General features: G+C 51.4%; 1 protein-coding gene across 3 annotated transcripts in view; it reads right to left on the bottom strand.

The window, feature by feature from the left end:
- Positions 1-481: 481 nt before the first annotated feature.
- LOC108492059 (ligand-dependent corepressor) overlaps positions 482-15,551 on the bottom strand; it is an 88,382-nt gene continuing 73,312 nt past the window's right edge. For all 3 annotated transcript variants that reach the window (XM_017803883.1, XM_017803884.1, XM_017803886.1), the window contains one exon: positions 482-13,417. In XM_017803883.1, the coding sequence (XP_017659372.1) occupies positions 8,908-13,417 (4,510 nt within the window). In that variant the 3' untranslated portion in view covers positions 482-8,907. The remainder of the gene's footprint in view (positions 13,418-15,551) is intronic.

Below are 15,551 nucleotides of genomic sequence, written 5' to 3'. Positions count from 1 at the left end.
AAGAGTTGATCCTGCCATGGGGGATGATTTGCTACTCCTGGAGCAGCCCTGGCCACTGCTTCTGGCCAGAGTGTGACCCACATGGTTGAGGGACATGCAGCTGGGGTTATCCATGCAACACCTTGCAAAGGGAGTCACTGCATGAGGCAGTGTGAGAAGCCATAGGGCCAGTGGCTGCTGTGTGGATGGAATGGCTACAGGCCATAGGGGAAACTGGGCACATGTAGTTCTCTGGGGACAGGGAGGGGGGGCCTCAGTAGCAGTCCCCAGGAACACAGAGAGGTTGCACTGTTGGTGCCACAAACATACTCTTCCACAGCTCAGGCACCGGTGTGGGAGCACTGAAATCCCACATGGGCATTTATATCCCCCCTCCAGAGGAAAGGGGGTCACACTTGGAGGGTGCCAGCCCACTGCCCTCCACCCTGCGCACTCACTCACCTTTGCCCTTCCCCACTTACCACACCAAACAAGTGCTGATATCAAAGAAACATTTAATAAGCTGCAATAAAATACGGACCTTTAGAAAGCTCATAGGGTGAATATCAACAGAAAACAAGGTTGTGGGAATCCTTGAGGAGTTCAGATCTAAGTCAGGGACCTTTTATCTGGAACAAGAACACAACTTTTTCCATAGGCTAGGATGAAATAAAAGACAGGAGCACAGAGTTCACAAAATGTCAACATTTAGAGAGTCGATACATATTCAAAGTTCAAATGACCCAGCTCTTATAGCTATACATATTGATTTAAAGCAACTTAATATAATTTTATTTTCTTTTTTTTTTATATATACACTTTCAAAGGTTCATCAGGTGAGGTATGTAAACATTATTTAATGGAAACTCCTCTCCACATTTCCAACCGAGAATTCACAGCAGACAGTTCATTTTCCCAACTCATGACACAGTACTTCCTGCTCCCTACAGCAACTGGGAATGCCGTCCCAAGCCACGGCTCTCCCAGGTGCAGTCACCGGCTCCCACTTCCCACTGCTGGTCTGTACAGTTCACATTGCTTAGGCTCAAACATACAGTACCGGACAGGAGGAATTTCAGCTCAGTGTCTAAAATTCATGTAGAAACAAACAGAGAAACAAAACTCTCCCAGGGAAGCAGACACAGATGAAGGAAAAACATTTGCCATCAGGGTGGAGATAATATGTAAATGTTGAGCATCTTAAGAAAAAAATTACTGTTGTTGTTTCCTTTTTTCTTTTTTTTTTTCTTTTTTTTCACACACCTGTTCCAAGGGTGAAGGAAGCGTGGGGTTGATGAGGACTCCTGCAGGGCTGGGACCCAGCAGCACTCCTCACTCCATCCCCCAAAGTCAGAAACCCATCACCATAAAAGCAGCCCTGATCCTGCTGACACTGCCCCACTGCCCCTCACAGAGAGCTGGACTGGGGGTCAGAGTCAGCTACCCCAGGATAAAAGGGGTTAAGAGAAAAAAAAAAAGAAAAATCCAAATCCATTTAGGAAAAAAATAACCAAATGACCTCAAACCTCCTAGAAGAGAATGAAAATTGCAGAATGATAAGCAAATAAGCAAATGCCCTTCTCGAGCCAGCCCTGGGTTTGTAGCGGTGACAGCGGTGTGCTCCCTCGGGTCACCCGTACCCGCAAAGGCAGCTGCTCGCTGCAGTAATTCACTAGCAGGAATTTGCTATCAGTAACTACCTGCCCTACCCTGGCAGTTTTGGGGGGGTTCCTTGGGGGTGACAGCAGCCCCCACCTCCTCCATCCCTGGGGACGCTTCCTTGGGCATCCCCAGGTAAAGAGATCCCCTCCATGCCATGCTGGACTGAGCCCCTGCTGGGAGCAGGGTTATTCCCACCCAGCCCTGATCCCCGAGAGCCCCTGCCATCAAAGCAGACATTATTACTACAAATCTTATTGCTTGCAGTGCCTCCCACCCTGGGGAATGGCTATCCTGGCCAGCCATGGGAGCTCACTGCCTCCCTGGGCACCGTGGCCATCGGCCAGGCCTGACATCATCAAAACAAGACGAAGAGGAAGAGTTAATGCTTCAACTTTGATGTGACATAAAACCAAACGGAACACCACCCCCACCCACCCCACCCCACCCCCCGACACTGTCCCACCCCGTCCCATCCCCCACGCAATCGCCAGCCCTTTGGTTGCGGCACGCCGGGCGATAGAGCCCCACCAACCAACACACCAGTCAGAACAAGAACCTGTGGAAAGCCCATGAAATAAATATTTAAAAAACCTATTTACAATATTAGATCTGTGAGCATGAAGTGAGAGAAAAACGCTTTTTCCTGTCCCCAAAAATCTTAAAAAGTAGGTTAGCATCCTGCCGCCTAGCACAACACTATCTTACATGGCACCTACACATAATATATATTCACATTTCATTTTAAAATTAGGTACTCTTACAAACAGACTTAGAAAACATTGGCTAGCAGTGCAGCCCGTGGGAGCGCCTGGCCTCCAGACCCATGTCACAAATGCCGGCCGGCTGCATCCCAGCTCCTTCGGCTGCCCCAAAGCTGCCAACGTGCCCTGAATCAAAACCGCCAGCTGCCCTCCGCCGCCCTTCAGGGAGAGGGTGGAAGTGCTCGTGAAGGAGAGGGCTTGTCCGCGGAGAGGGAGGGAGGGAGGATGGGGACTGTGATTTCTGCTAAGCCTAGGGGTGAGCTTAATACAAACAAGAACTCCTGAGAACATCTTAGAACAGATGGATTCATTTCACAACCACCAAGCTAAAGGATGGGCCAAATGGATACTACGACACACGGGGGAGAATGTGCACGACGTGGGGACATCGTAGCCTTGTGGTTTGCTCAAAAAAACTACCACTACAAGAAAAGCTGCAGTGGTGTTCCCTGGCAGGGGGGAGCCTACCCCCATCTTGCTCCTGGGCTGTCCAGGCGTACAGCCCAAGGATGCAGACCCGAGTACACCTTGGCTGGGGCTCAGCCCTCTTCTTCCAGCATGACTGCTGCTGGTGGGAAGGTGAGAGCCCAACCTGGATGGCCACCCACACCTCCCTGCTGCTCCAGGAACTGCCTGTGCCTACAGAAGGTTGGGAATCATAGCTTTCTCAGTCATCTTCTACTGGGAATGCAGTTGTCAGGCTGAAAGCATATGAGCTGGAGAGAGAAAATGTCCATCAGCAAGTTTTAAAAACAGGGCACCAGTACATCTGATTGCGTGTCTATTTCCTGGGAGGTTACTAGGAGCTGGCAGAGCTTTCGGAAACACCAGCATTTCCAGAGGTGCCACAAGAGCAGCTGGGACATGGGATGGGCTGCATCTTTGCTCATTTGCATGTCAGCAAAAAGCAGCATGGGCAGCCCACCAGCCCACTCAGTCTAGCACCGCATGGCTCCCCCAGCACAGGAGGGACAGGGATGCAGAGAGCAGCAGTGACAATTTCATCCCACTCTCCCAGCTCATGGACACTGATCAGCAACATAGAAGCATCAGCACTGGCTGGACGGTTCTTCAGAGAAGGTTTGCTGCAAATGTGTCTCACCGACGTGCTGGCAATTGACTACAGAAATCCCACTGCACACAGCAAACACCAGCAAACAGGACCTTGCCAGGGACGAGTCAGTGATGAAAATAAACACATGCATGTCTTGGGTACCTTGCATGCACCCTGTCAGCAGGGAAACCCATTCCAGGGCTAGCCTTCCTAGACAAGATCCTAACAGCTACAGGTAGTAAGGGCCACCCTGGGCTCAAACTGCTCTTACTGCAGCACTCAACCCCCAACATAAGTTTGGACTCTGAGCTTGGCAAACAGAGCTCCTCCTGGAGGTTAATTAAGATAGACAGATCCTGACCATATGAAGGGTGAAGACCCAGAGCTGCCGATGACAAAGTGAGAGAGGAAAAGGTAAGCATGCAAATGAGAGAGGAGGGCTGGCAGCAGAGGGACAGTGAAGGTGCAGAGCTAAGAAGATGCTGCACCTGCTACATGGACTGGGGTGCATGATGGAGACTAGTTTCAAGAATATCATGAGAAAGTGCCCAGCAAGGACAGCCAAAGTAACTGGAAGAGATCTGTTTTGTGGGATGAAGCACTTGAAATCCAGAGCTGAAGAAACACAGGGAGCTGTAGGGTGGCGCAGGAGATGAGGAGCGCAGTGAGGCTGCGGATCTGAGGATGGCACTGTGGTAGTGCCAGTGGGCAGCTCTGCACCATAGCACATGGAAACACACTCCATGTCCATGTGGAATAAGGCAATAAATCGTGTTGCTTATTTCCTTCCATTCATTAAGCTCATCTGCAGCTCCCTGTGCATCCCCTGCATGGCATAAAAGCTGCCTTTATTGGGAACAGCCTGCTTTAAAGCAGGGGCTGTGCCTCAGCAGCACACCTTGCCATTGCCTCGCTGCAGGACAAACAGGAACAAGTAGTGCATGTCATTAACAAGAGCAACAGGTTATATACATGTGGTATCACCTCTACTTACTTCTGTGTCTCTTGTGCACTGTTCTGGCTGAAATGTGGCTTCATGAAGAGAGGAAATACAGAAGTATATTGGCAAGAGAGTAATGCAACACGAGGACTGATTGGGGAAAAAAAGAAAAGGAGAAAAAATTCAAATTTCTTAGCGCTGATTAAAAAAATGGAGCTACCCAGGCAATGCTACCTTGCCAGACAATCACCTCACAGGCAGACCCTTTAATTTGCTACCAATTCAATTTTCTAGCAAATTACAGCATTCCTTCTTCCTGCCCCAAAATAAAGCACTCAGAAAATCAACTGCAAAGCATGTTAAAAGTAGGTCTTTTAGTCTGCAAGGCCTGACTCCTATTACTGGTGTCAAATGGAGAATGCACACAGGAAAGGCAGAGGACCCAAAGACAGCATCTCCAGGAGCAGTGACAGCATGGAGAGAAGCCTGGCAAGGAGCTGGGGGCTTCCTCAGAGCAGAAAGCCTTAACACTTTTCTAGAGATGACAAAGGCCCCTGGCCCACCTTACCCCTGAGGCATCCTCCCCTGTGGGGTAACCCAAAGGACTGCACAAATCCGTAATTCCAAGAACTTGTACAAATGTAGCAATATTCCCACCTCAAGGTGGGCTGTAGAGGTCATGCCCCAAGTGCTTCCTGCAACAGCTCAGCCACAGGCAATGGCTTCACCCTTGGCAAACCAGCCAGCTCTCCCTAAAAACTACCTGCATGAGTTAAATCCACCACCCAGTGCAGCAGCTGTGGGAGGAAACACTTCTGCCAGCTTCTCAAAAACAGCACTATGTAGAGAAGAATCACTCCAGCTTTCCTCAAAACTGTAATAAGGTGGAGTTGTTTGGAGGAAAGGAGGAGGCAGAGACAGAGCAGTTCTGAGCAAGGTTTACTTGTCCAGGTGGGGAGAGCCCTGCAGAGGCTGTGGTGCCAGGGACAGGCCCTGAGGACAGTAGAGCAGGGGGTCAAGGGGTCCCTTGTGACAGAACCCCAGACCATCTCACCACCTTGGACAGCCCAGCTCAGCACCTCTTGCAAACTCTGTCCCTGCAGATGCCCAAGGTGCTGCTCTGTGTTTTCCCACCCAAGCCAGGTGCCCCCAGGCTGGTCCCAGGGAGCAGGCTGGGGCAATTGTATTTAAAAATGGGTTTCTTTGGAAAAACTCTCAGAATTATTTGCTTTCTCTTCATTTGCTTTCTGAAGACAAGATTAACAACTCACAGCCCAGCACAGAACCCTCTTTTCAGCCCCATCCTGACAAAAAACCCCACACCCTCTACCTTTCCTCACTGAAGTGTGCAGAAATTCAGATTTACACCTACAAGGCTCAGCCCAGCTCCTGTTAGGCTCTTTGCACAGGACATACTGGATCTAATGTGGGAAAACTAAGGCTTGCCAAATGTCTCTGGCAATCCCCAGGGAGGGACAGAGATGCTGGTTGAAGGTGATCAGAGCCTGGGACAAGCTGCAGGCATTCTGAGTCTCAAACCACATTGCCTGCACGCTGCCCAGCATGGCCAAACCCACCTCACTCCCCTCTGGAGCCCTGCAATTCCCTGCCTTCAGTACAGGAAACCTCCATCCAACCGAGTCAAAACGAAGCAATACAAGAGAAGACCACAGACTGAGACTGGAAGTTAAAAGGTGTGGGAGGAATATAGCTTTTCTTTTAGCATCTCTGTTTCCTTCACACGAGAGGTCCTTGCCATTCATCTTTGGAGCCAAGGCCTGTCAGGGACACTGCCAGGAAGCTCAGTGTGCTGATCCCACCACTGCCTAAGCACTCACTGAACCGGGACAGAGATGCTCAGATGCTGCTCCACTCCTGCCATCTCCCAGCCTTGCCACACTTGAGCCAACTGGTGCTGGAGAAACCCAGAGTGCAGGAAGGCAGCTGGGAGGCTGGGAAGCACCCCATCTAGAAAGCCTCTCTCCACTTGCTTTCTCTAGGGTTTTATCCTAATGAGGTTCCTGCTCCCAGAAGCACAGAAGACAGCAGGACAGCCTGCATTTACCAGCAGCTAAAAAATGAAAGAGAGAATGAGAGGGGGAAAGCCCCGAGGAGCGGTCAGCACTTGGTGACCAGTGCAGGCGCTTCAGGAGTGATGGTGAAGGATGGGGAAAGGGGGGTTTGCTGCAGAGGAAAGGCATGAAGAGCAGAGGTAAGAGGAGTGCTCACACGTACATCTGGCCCAGAGGAAGGAGAAGAAATCCCAGGCCCATGGGACTGCAGAGAGGCTGCCCCAGCCAGGGGTTAGAGGAGGACCGTAAGTACGGATGGAGAAGCAAGAGGGAAAGACAACCCGCAAGAAAGGTACAGAACAGTCATTTAACTGCCATCAGTGCCCTCTTGCCTCACACCTCTCCTGAAACGCTTTTAAATCTTTTCTGATGGAATGTTTGACATATTTAATGCATGCAGTAAAAATTAAAGTAATAGATAATTTCGTATTAATCTGTACAGGGACTGACAGGCTAGATTTAATCACTTCCTAGCTGTTCAGAGAGTTAACTTATTCTAGCACGATTCAAAGGAAAGGCAAAGGATTTTTTTTTTTTTAAATCAGACATTTCACAGTAAGAGAAAAATGTGCCGTAGCACACAAAAATGTGTGCATCAATGTTGGGGAAAGGGAATACCTGCAGGAGAGCTAGAGGTGCTCTATGAAGGGCATGCAAATCTCAAACTCCTGGTTTCATTCTCTGTACTAAATGGGTACAATGAAAGATTTAAAGACAATTATCTGCCTTTCACCTCCAGCCCCCAGGCTTTGGGATCTGGGGTTCAATACCAACCATGAAAAGCAATTCCCTTTGCAGCCAAAACCTCTCCAGCCTCTGCTCCCAGGGCAGGCACATCTTGAACTCATGGCCTGCACCAGAGCCTTGCTCTCAGCAGGGACAAGCAGCTGAGCAAGGACCAGCAAGGCGGCTGTTAAAGGTCTGGCAACCTCAGAGCCCGCACGGTGCCTTGCCAGGCATTGCTCTTTCTGTGTGGGAAGGGGCTGGCATTGGGATTCCTGCAAATGGACTTTGTGCAGGAATGTGAAAGTGAAGCCGTGGGAACGCAATGGCTGAGCAGGGTCCTTTCCTGACCACAGCACTCACTTCCCAGCCACTGATCATCTCTGCCCAGCAGAGCCAGCAGAGCCACATGCTCTATGCACTTCTAACAGGTTTTTCTCAAAGGAGCCAGGCATTGTGACCCTGTTCTGTCACTGCAGACCCCCAGCTGGCTTTTAAATGGGCTGCAGAGGCTTGAGGAGGAGCTTTGCAAAGGTGTCATGCAGGACAGTGTAGAGATTCAGCCTCTTTCAGACTCCACAGCCAGATGCAAGCAAGGACAAACCTCTCACACCTTGCTAGTAAAAGGATGAAATGTAAATTATGGTAAAAAATAAACTTAAGGCAGTCCCTTATCCCAACCCTATTCCAACTGCAAATCCTGGCTTAGGAGAGCACTAGGCAAGATATGCACAAAAGCACAGGGTGAGGGCCAGGGCTCCCCTCCTGCAGAGCACCAACATCAGAAGGAGCTCAAGCCCTTAAAAAGGGAGCCCTTCAACTTTCAGTGAAGAGCTGCAGAAACAGCTTTGCCATCAGAGACCACAGAAATCACCACGAGGGCAGGGAAATGGGAGAAGGAGGTCTGTCCAAGAGCAGAGCATGGCAGGACTGGTTCATCCCTGAAGCCAGCAAGAAATAAAGACAGATACAGCCCAACATGCCCGACTGGCAGCAGTGCATGCAGCAGCATGGTACCCAGAGCCCCCACAGCACGTCCTTGGCCTGAGCAGGCTCACCCCACCCCACAGGCTGTGCAGTGGGAAGCAGGCAGCCATCAGCAGCACACACACCAGTAGCTACTTCACACTCTTATGCAGGTAACAGTCCAGGACACCAGCAGCTGCTACCAACGAACCAACAAAGGACAGACTCGCCTTTCTCTCCTTCAGTGATGGGAAATGGTTTTGGTTTTGCTTTAAATGCCACTAAAAAGACAGACAGAAGAAGGACTCTGAAGGAAAGGGAAATGTTTGTGTGCACCCAAAGCTGACGAAAGCTACTTCACGTGCACGAAGGTGGTTTTCTTTCTGCTACAGTACAAGTGCTTGTGCCTCAAGTATAAAACGCAAGCCTCCAAATCACACAGACCAGCTTCTTATTTTTATTTTTAAAGTGATAAATAAGGCACTGTACTTTTAACAAAAACTGCCTGGTTCCAAGTTTAAAAAACCCAAGGAACTTTCAAACTGCAGAAACTTCCTTCTGAACAGTAGAGCCAGACAGGCTGACCTCTTCTCTGTCCGAGACACATCTGCTGATGTCTAAAATCATGGGCGTTATCCTTTAACTGCGGATTTTTAAAGGCTTGCTACAGCTTATAAAAGCAGCTTTAGTTAATGCATGGTAAAGGGTTACTACTATACATCAGTTTTGTACATGGCTACCGGTTCTTCGCTACTTCGGGTCCAGTCGCGAGCGTTTGCTGTGCGAACAGTCCACTTTTGCCCTCAGCTTCCTCTTGCCCTGTGACACATTGTTCTCCTGCATCTTCTTCATGGATCTTGTCAGGGTCTTCCCACTGCTGTGCTTCTTGTTGGCCATCTTCTGTGACCGTGTGGAGGACTCCCCCAGGGGCTTCTGCTTCGGAGACTTGGACAGCTCCTCATTGCTGGGGGGTAGCAGTGTCCGTCTGCTGGTGTTCTCCTTGCCCTTCCGCATAGGGAGCCGCACCTTCTCCAGCTGCCTTTTTGGGACTCTCTTCTCTTTGAAAGACATTTTTCTGACCAGTTTATTGCTCTTCTCCATGGCAGCCTGCTTTCGGGTGGCAGGAGCTTTTGTGCTGACCTCTGAATGCTTTATTTTACTCGTCTTTTTGGCAGGCAGCTTGTCCTTGGTGGAGGAGTTGGATCTCTCCTGGGTGCTCCCGCTCTCCTTCAGCATCCTCTTCTTCTTGCTGAGCTGGAGGTCGACTTTGGGCAAGGGGTCCTCTTGGGACCTGCTCTTCCCCTTCCGCCCCTTCCCTGTCCCATCCACTGATGGAGATTTAGCAGGAAAGGCGGCTGCTTTGATCTGCAAGGCCAACTTTGGAGACATCAGGGGGTTGATGCACACACTCTTCCGGCTCTGCTTGTTCTCCAGGGACAGATGGTCCCCTGGGCCATCAATCCGCTTCTCAGCCTTCACCATGCGCTGCTGGGCTCGCAGCTTGCCCCGCAGGTTGGAGTACTTGCGCAGGATCCTGGTGCTTGCCTGCGTGGGCAAGCTGAGGGCAGGTTGAGTGGTTTTGTCTTCGCTCAGCTCCTTGGTACTGGCATCGGTAGGAGAGGTCTGGTTGGGAGTGGTGGCTTCTTCAGCCTCTGCTTTATCAACACTCTCACGAATTTTGGCCCAAAGCTTTTGGTTCTTCAGGTTATTTCGAGCTGGGGTAGTGGCAGCGAACTTCTTGAGATGTTTTTTCAAACGTTCAGCTTGCAGTGAGCTGGGGTAGAGACTGGAGGCAGAATACTTCTGCATGGGGACTTTGATGGGGGGGATCTCCCCTGGGAGACGGGTGTTGAGTTTCTTCACGATCACTAGAGACCTGGTTTCAGTTGTCTCCAGAAACCACTGGCATATGTCAGACAGTTTAAAGGCCTTCATAAAGAGCATCTGGACAGGAGAAAGCTTCTGCACTTCTAGTGATCCTCTACTTTTCCGTGTTCTTTTCTTGCTTTTCCAAATCTCTTTCAATTTGTCAGCTTTGTTCTTTACTTTGGGGGTTGGCTGCACTTCCTTCTCCAGCTGAATCCAGCCCTTCTGGATTTTCATGTACTGAGTGTTGAACTCGGCAATGAGCTCCTGGTTCTCCTCTTCAGCACACCACTCCATGAACTTTGGTTTGCTGTCAGCCATGTCTATGTCCTCCAGTGCTGGGCAGTCATTATTCCCTGAACTGTGTTCATCCCTTGGTTTGGGGATCACTTGCATAGACTCCTTCCCTGGTGTGCTCTTTTTTGCAGTGTCTACCGGTGCAGGTGCAGGTGTGTGTCGTAAGTTATAAAACTGCAGGGCAACCTTTTTATGCTTTGCAGTTTTTGCTGGAAGATGCTTGTTTCCACCTCTGCTGCTGGGACATGGAGGCGAATCAGTCACCAGCTCATAGTTCACCGGCTTGCCCATATCCCTGGCACTGTCAAAGCTCTCCTTGCCCTTTGCACTGGCATTGCCTGGTTTCACATCCACTTGCTTGGCATCATTTACAGGAACACTGTACTCTGGAGGGAGGAGAATGTTTTTCTTCTCAGAATCAGGCTGGACGCTGATTTCCAGCATCTCATCCAGTTGACTTTGGCTGCTGTTAGCAGAGGGGTCATCTTTAGAGGGATTTTCTCCTTCTGCAGCAGTCTCTTTCACTAAGATGCTTTTATAGGTTTGTCTGGTAGTGACACCATTCTCCTCGCCTGGCTGCTGCTCAGCGATACTCTCTAGAGCCTGGCCAGTGCCTGGCCCCTCGCTAGTTTTGAGCAGGACACTGGGGAAGCAGTCATTTGGGAAGTGTGTGGATGCTGCCTCATCCAGCTCCACTTCTCTCTTGAACCGCTTGGCGCCAGGGCTCTTGGAGAGTTTGATCTGAAAGCAAGGAAGCTGCACAGAGCTGGAAGAACCAGAGTCCTCAGCACTGCCCTCGGCAGGTGACTGGGATTGCTGGCTTCGGAGACATCGATCCGATGCCACAAGTACTCTCCTGCCTTTCTTTCGCTTCTTGTCTAGACTGTCCTTGGAAGAGACAGAGTCTTTCCCTGCAGTGTCTGAGCTGTTGGGATCAGGTGGCATTTCCCCTTCAACAGGCTCTTTTTCACCTGCTGTGCTGTTATTCTTCACTGCCTCCCCTTCCAAGATTTTGGGGAGGGCTGTGCTGACCAGCACAGCATCCTCTTGCTCAAGAGAGCCATCATCTGTCATGACCGATGATTCGGCTTCTGGTTTAGCATCAATGCTTTTGTTCACATCTACACACTGCAAGGTTTCAGGGGGCTCCAGGGGACTCTCCCCATCCATGGTGGCAGGGGGCTCATCAGGAGCCTGTGAGCCTGGAGAGCATGGGGAGGGCTCTGCCAGGCACTGTTCGCAGAGCTCTGCATCCCCTGAGCCTGGAAGCTGGTCAGGATCCCTGGCACCATCGTGGGCCAAGGGCGCTGTGTCTGTAGTGGCAGAGGGCTGTGAGGGGGACTTTGGCTCTGGGCTGGCAGCGAGGTCTGGATCAGTTTGTATGTCAGAGCCTGGACAACATTCCTCCCCATTGTGTGCTTGTGGGACTGGAATGGCAGCAAAATCAGCAGCCTGCCTGCTGCCACTGCCATCCCCAGAGGAGCCCGGGCTGCTGACAGCCTCACAGGTGACAGTGCCTCCCACTCTCATCCCCCCTCCTTCAGCAGGAGGGCAGCCAGGGGGCGGTGACCCGGCCAATCTGTCCTCTTTCTGGGGGCTGGGTGGAGCAGAGAGGGAGAAGAAGGGCATGGCCATGGCAGCTTCCCTTGACCGGAGCGCTCGGGTATCTCGGAGCTGCATGGAGCCCAGCTCAGCTCTCTCTTTTGTTTCTCGGCTGGTTGGTGCCACTTTGGCCAGGAGCCTCAGGGAAACCCTCTTCTCACCTTCCCGTCCTGCCCCTGCAGACCCCCCCACTGAGAGCACCGGGGGTGGCTTTGCACTTACGAGGGTCTCTGTTCGCAGTGCCGGGCTGCTCGCCCTCTCCTCTGCCCGGGAGCTCTTAACCAGTGTGCGGACAGTCGGGAGCTCGCAGCACTCCCCGTTGAAGTAATACCCTCGCGTGCTCTTCCTCGCTGTCCTGTGGGATGACACCGACCGCTGGCTCTCGAAATGGCACTCGGTGATGGGCTGGCTGATATAGACCACATCGCACTGGTTGTCGTAGTCGTTGATCCTCAACCCCGATGCCTTCTTGCTCTTCCGAGTGGACCTGAGGGAGGCTGCCTTGGTGCGGGGGTGCCCACCGGGGGTCCGGTGGGCGGCTGGTGTGGCGCCAGTGGGCAGCCAGCCCTCTTTGGACTTGTCGAGCGGGCCCTTGTCAGCCGGGTGCAGGTGGCAGCCTGCCTTGCCCCTGGCCATGGCATGCAGGTGGTTTTCTTGCTTTGGTCTCGCATCTTGTTCTTTTGCGTCTAAGTCCTGGTGCAAAGATGCTTTCGAGCTGCATTGCAAAGTGTTCTCTTTGTCGGCTCTGCGAGGGGGGGTCACTGCAAAGCCAGGATCCCAGGACTCTTCCGGCAGAGCCCTGAAAGAGCTCTTTTGTGACCCCAGACAGCTGTCTAAGCTGTCCTCGCTGCCATTCACATTTGCCACTTTGACTGAAATATAACCTTCCACAAGAGTCTTACCTGCTAGCGGCTCTTTATTGTCCTCACACTTTCTGACACCAGCTTCTTGCTCGTGTCCAGCAGCTTGCTGCCCTTCCAGGCTTTTTGCGGTATGATGGAAATTCAGAGAGGGAGAGTTCAACGTGCTGAGGTATCCTTGGGTGGAGCTATCCTTTGGACTAGCAGAGCGAAGCCTGGTGACGGGCAGCTCGCAGAAGTCCCTTCTCAAAGGAGGACTGGAGTTCTCTGCTCTGTCCAGAGACTTCAGTTCCGCCGGCTGCTTCAGGGCTTGTCCCGTAACATGCAGGGGGCCATCGGACCCTGACTGTCCTGGGTCCAAGGAAGAAGGGAGCTTTGATTCAGTAAAAGTAGCACCCTTATCCTGATTTTCAGTGCTTTGCTGGCTACAACCAGAGCCACAAGTAGAGACCTCCATGTTCCCAGATTCAGACAACTGCTGGCCGTCAGAGTCTGGTTGTACTTCAGTGTATATGTCGTTTAGCACACGAATGAACTGCTTCTGGTGATGCGTACACAATCTGACCATAAATTTTTCCAGTGGAGACTTCGGCTGATTGTTAGAGTCTATTGCTATTGTCTCTGCTGCTTCCTCACTAGGGAGACAAAGAGAGAAGCAATCAGTAACATGTCCCAGGGAATCAAAGTTTATGCTGCAAAACCAGAATAACCCTTCTCCTCCCACTCGGGCACATCGCTTGCCTGACCTCCACGTGGGATCAAGCATTCTGTTTTCCTGAAGCTGGCAGGTGTCCCTTCACTCCCAGCATGCACACTTACATGTGCACACTGCTGGCAGGACACGGACTGCACTTTCGTTTGTCTCCCACTGCCAGAGCACCCATAATTATACTTCTGCCTAGGACATCCCATTGTATAAGCACCATGTCACATGTTCAAAGCAAACCTAAAAAGAATTGGATTTAGTATCTTCATGGTACCACGTGTAGAAGGCCCAGCACTTCTGGGACCCACCAGGATGGCTGCACACCTCTGCAAGCTCACTCTGCACTGCCAGGCTGGGTGGGAGAAAAGCACCATCCCAGCTGGCAAGCCAGATGTCAGAAATCTTGAGCTACACAAAGTCTTCACATTCTGCTTATACCTCAGTAGCAGAAGATGGGTGTGGGGCAAACTGAGCAGATCTGAACCTCCTCTGTAATCAGCACAGAAAATCTTGTTAGCTCCCAACCTGCAGGAAGTGCAGGCAGCAATGCACCCTGTGCACTGCAGTGCCATTTGCACTGACTTTTGATTAGCTGCCATTTAATAAAGTGTTTCTACAGCTGATGGGCTGTCAGCACACAGTGGTTGTGCAGAAAGGTGCGCTTCTACCGCACAGGGTCACTGCCGCTAGCTAGCGCTCAAACCCAGGCCATTATCATTTACCTGCTTGGCAGAGGCAATTAATTAGGACTTACTGGTGGAGAGGTTAAGGGATAATTACCCAGTGTTTGCATGAACTCATCATGAATGCCATGCCAGGTGCTGTTATCGAGACCATATCTGTTCCCAACGGTAGCACAGGCAATTCCCACCCAGTCCTGACCACACTGAGGGGGCACTGTGCCTTGGCACCCACACTGCCTGACACAGGATCTTTGCCAGCAACGTCGGGTTTCTTTGCAGTAACAGTTGCACTTTGCACCTCCTGGCCTTGTATTGCAGGAGTGAAAGTCCTTTCTCCCTCTACAGCCTTTCTCTGCCCACCCCCCCCAGCATCAGACACCAACCTTGCTCATTCATCTGGGTCAAGGGGGACAATGCTTATCACAGGGTTCAGGGGCAGGGTAGGGAAAAGCAGCTTCATGTGGAGCAGGCTTTCCCTCTCCATGCTGTCAGGTGCAGGGCTCGACTGGTGGATGAGAAGGAAGAGTCCTGGCTCAGAGTAGCCATCAGCAGAGAAATAAAGAAGGGAAAGCCAGGGACCAGAGCCAGCTGTGATCGGTGACAGCCTTGGGCTCACCTGTTCCTTACTTACTACTTACTGGCTGCTTTCTTGGAACTGACAAGCACCAGGGAGGCACTTCCTGTTCCCTCCTTCCCCCAGATGGTGGGCAGGGAGAGGCGCCCAGGGCTGCTTCAGGTTCAGGACTGGCCAGGTCTCCTCTTTGCCCAGAAATGCCAGGCTGCAGCCAAGCCTGCCCTCTGCAGCTGCCAGCCAGCCCTTTGCTTTCCAATTTGCCCACGCATAACGTTTTATGTGTAAAGAGGCTCTGCCTCTTGATCATGGCCACTCAGTTTCCCTAAAGGCTTCTTGGGCAGGGTTTTCCCAAAACCACCTGGAAAGGCTGAGCGAGCTCAGCTTGCCGGATGCGTTTCCGCACCTCCAGAACATATTCCCAGGGTTAGCAATAAACAACATACCTCGAGACTGCTTTACTACACCCCGGCAAGAAAAACACCCTCCAGCAACCGTCTTGACTGGTTCTACCTGGCGCTGCGACGGCTTTCAACTTGCAGCACCTGGGATTAGCTTAAATAAAAATACTCAGGTACAACCTGGCCCCTCTCCAGAGCCCTGCATGGGAAGGGTTATGTCAGCCAGGATCTCTTACACAGCCCAGCTCCTCCCCTTGCCCTGCTGAATAACAAAAGGGGATAAAAAACCTTTCACCTTCCCTGGGCTTGGAGCAGGGGGCTTTTTGAAGAGGCAGAGGTCAGAATAATTTTTTTTCCACCTTTCCAAAGACTCTCCCCTTACCTGCTCTCAAGCTCAGCTCTGAAGAG

Source organism: Lepidothrix coronata, unplaced genomic scaffold (genome assembly GCF_001604755.1).
Source record: "Lepidothrix coronata isolate B3197 unplaced genomic scaffold, Lepidothrix_coronata-1.0 Scaffold8, whole genome shotgun sequence".
In the NCBI taxonomy this organism is placed as follows: domain Eukaryota; kingdom Metazoa; phylum Chordata; class Aves; order Passeriformes; family Pipridae; genus Lepidothrix; species Lepidothrix coronata.
The sequence above is the reverse complement of the archived record's forward strand: the minus strand, read 5'-3'. Positions and strand labels throughout refer to the sequence as shown.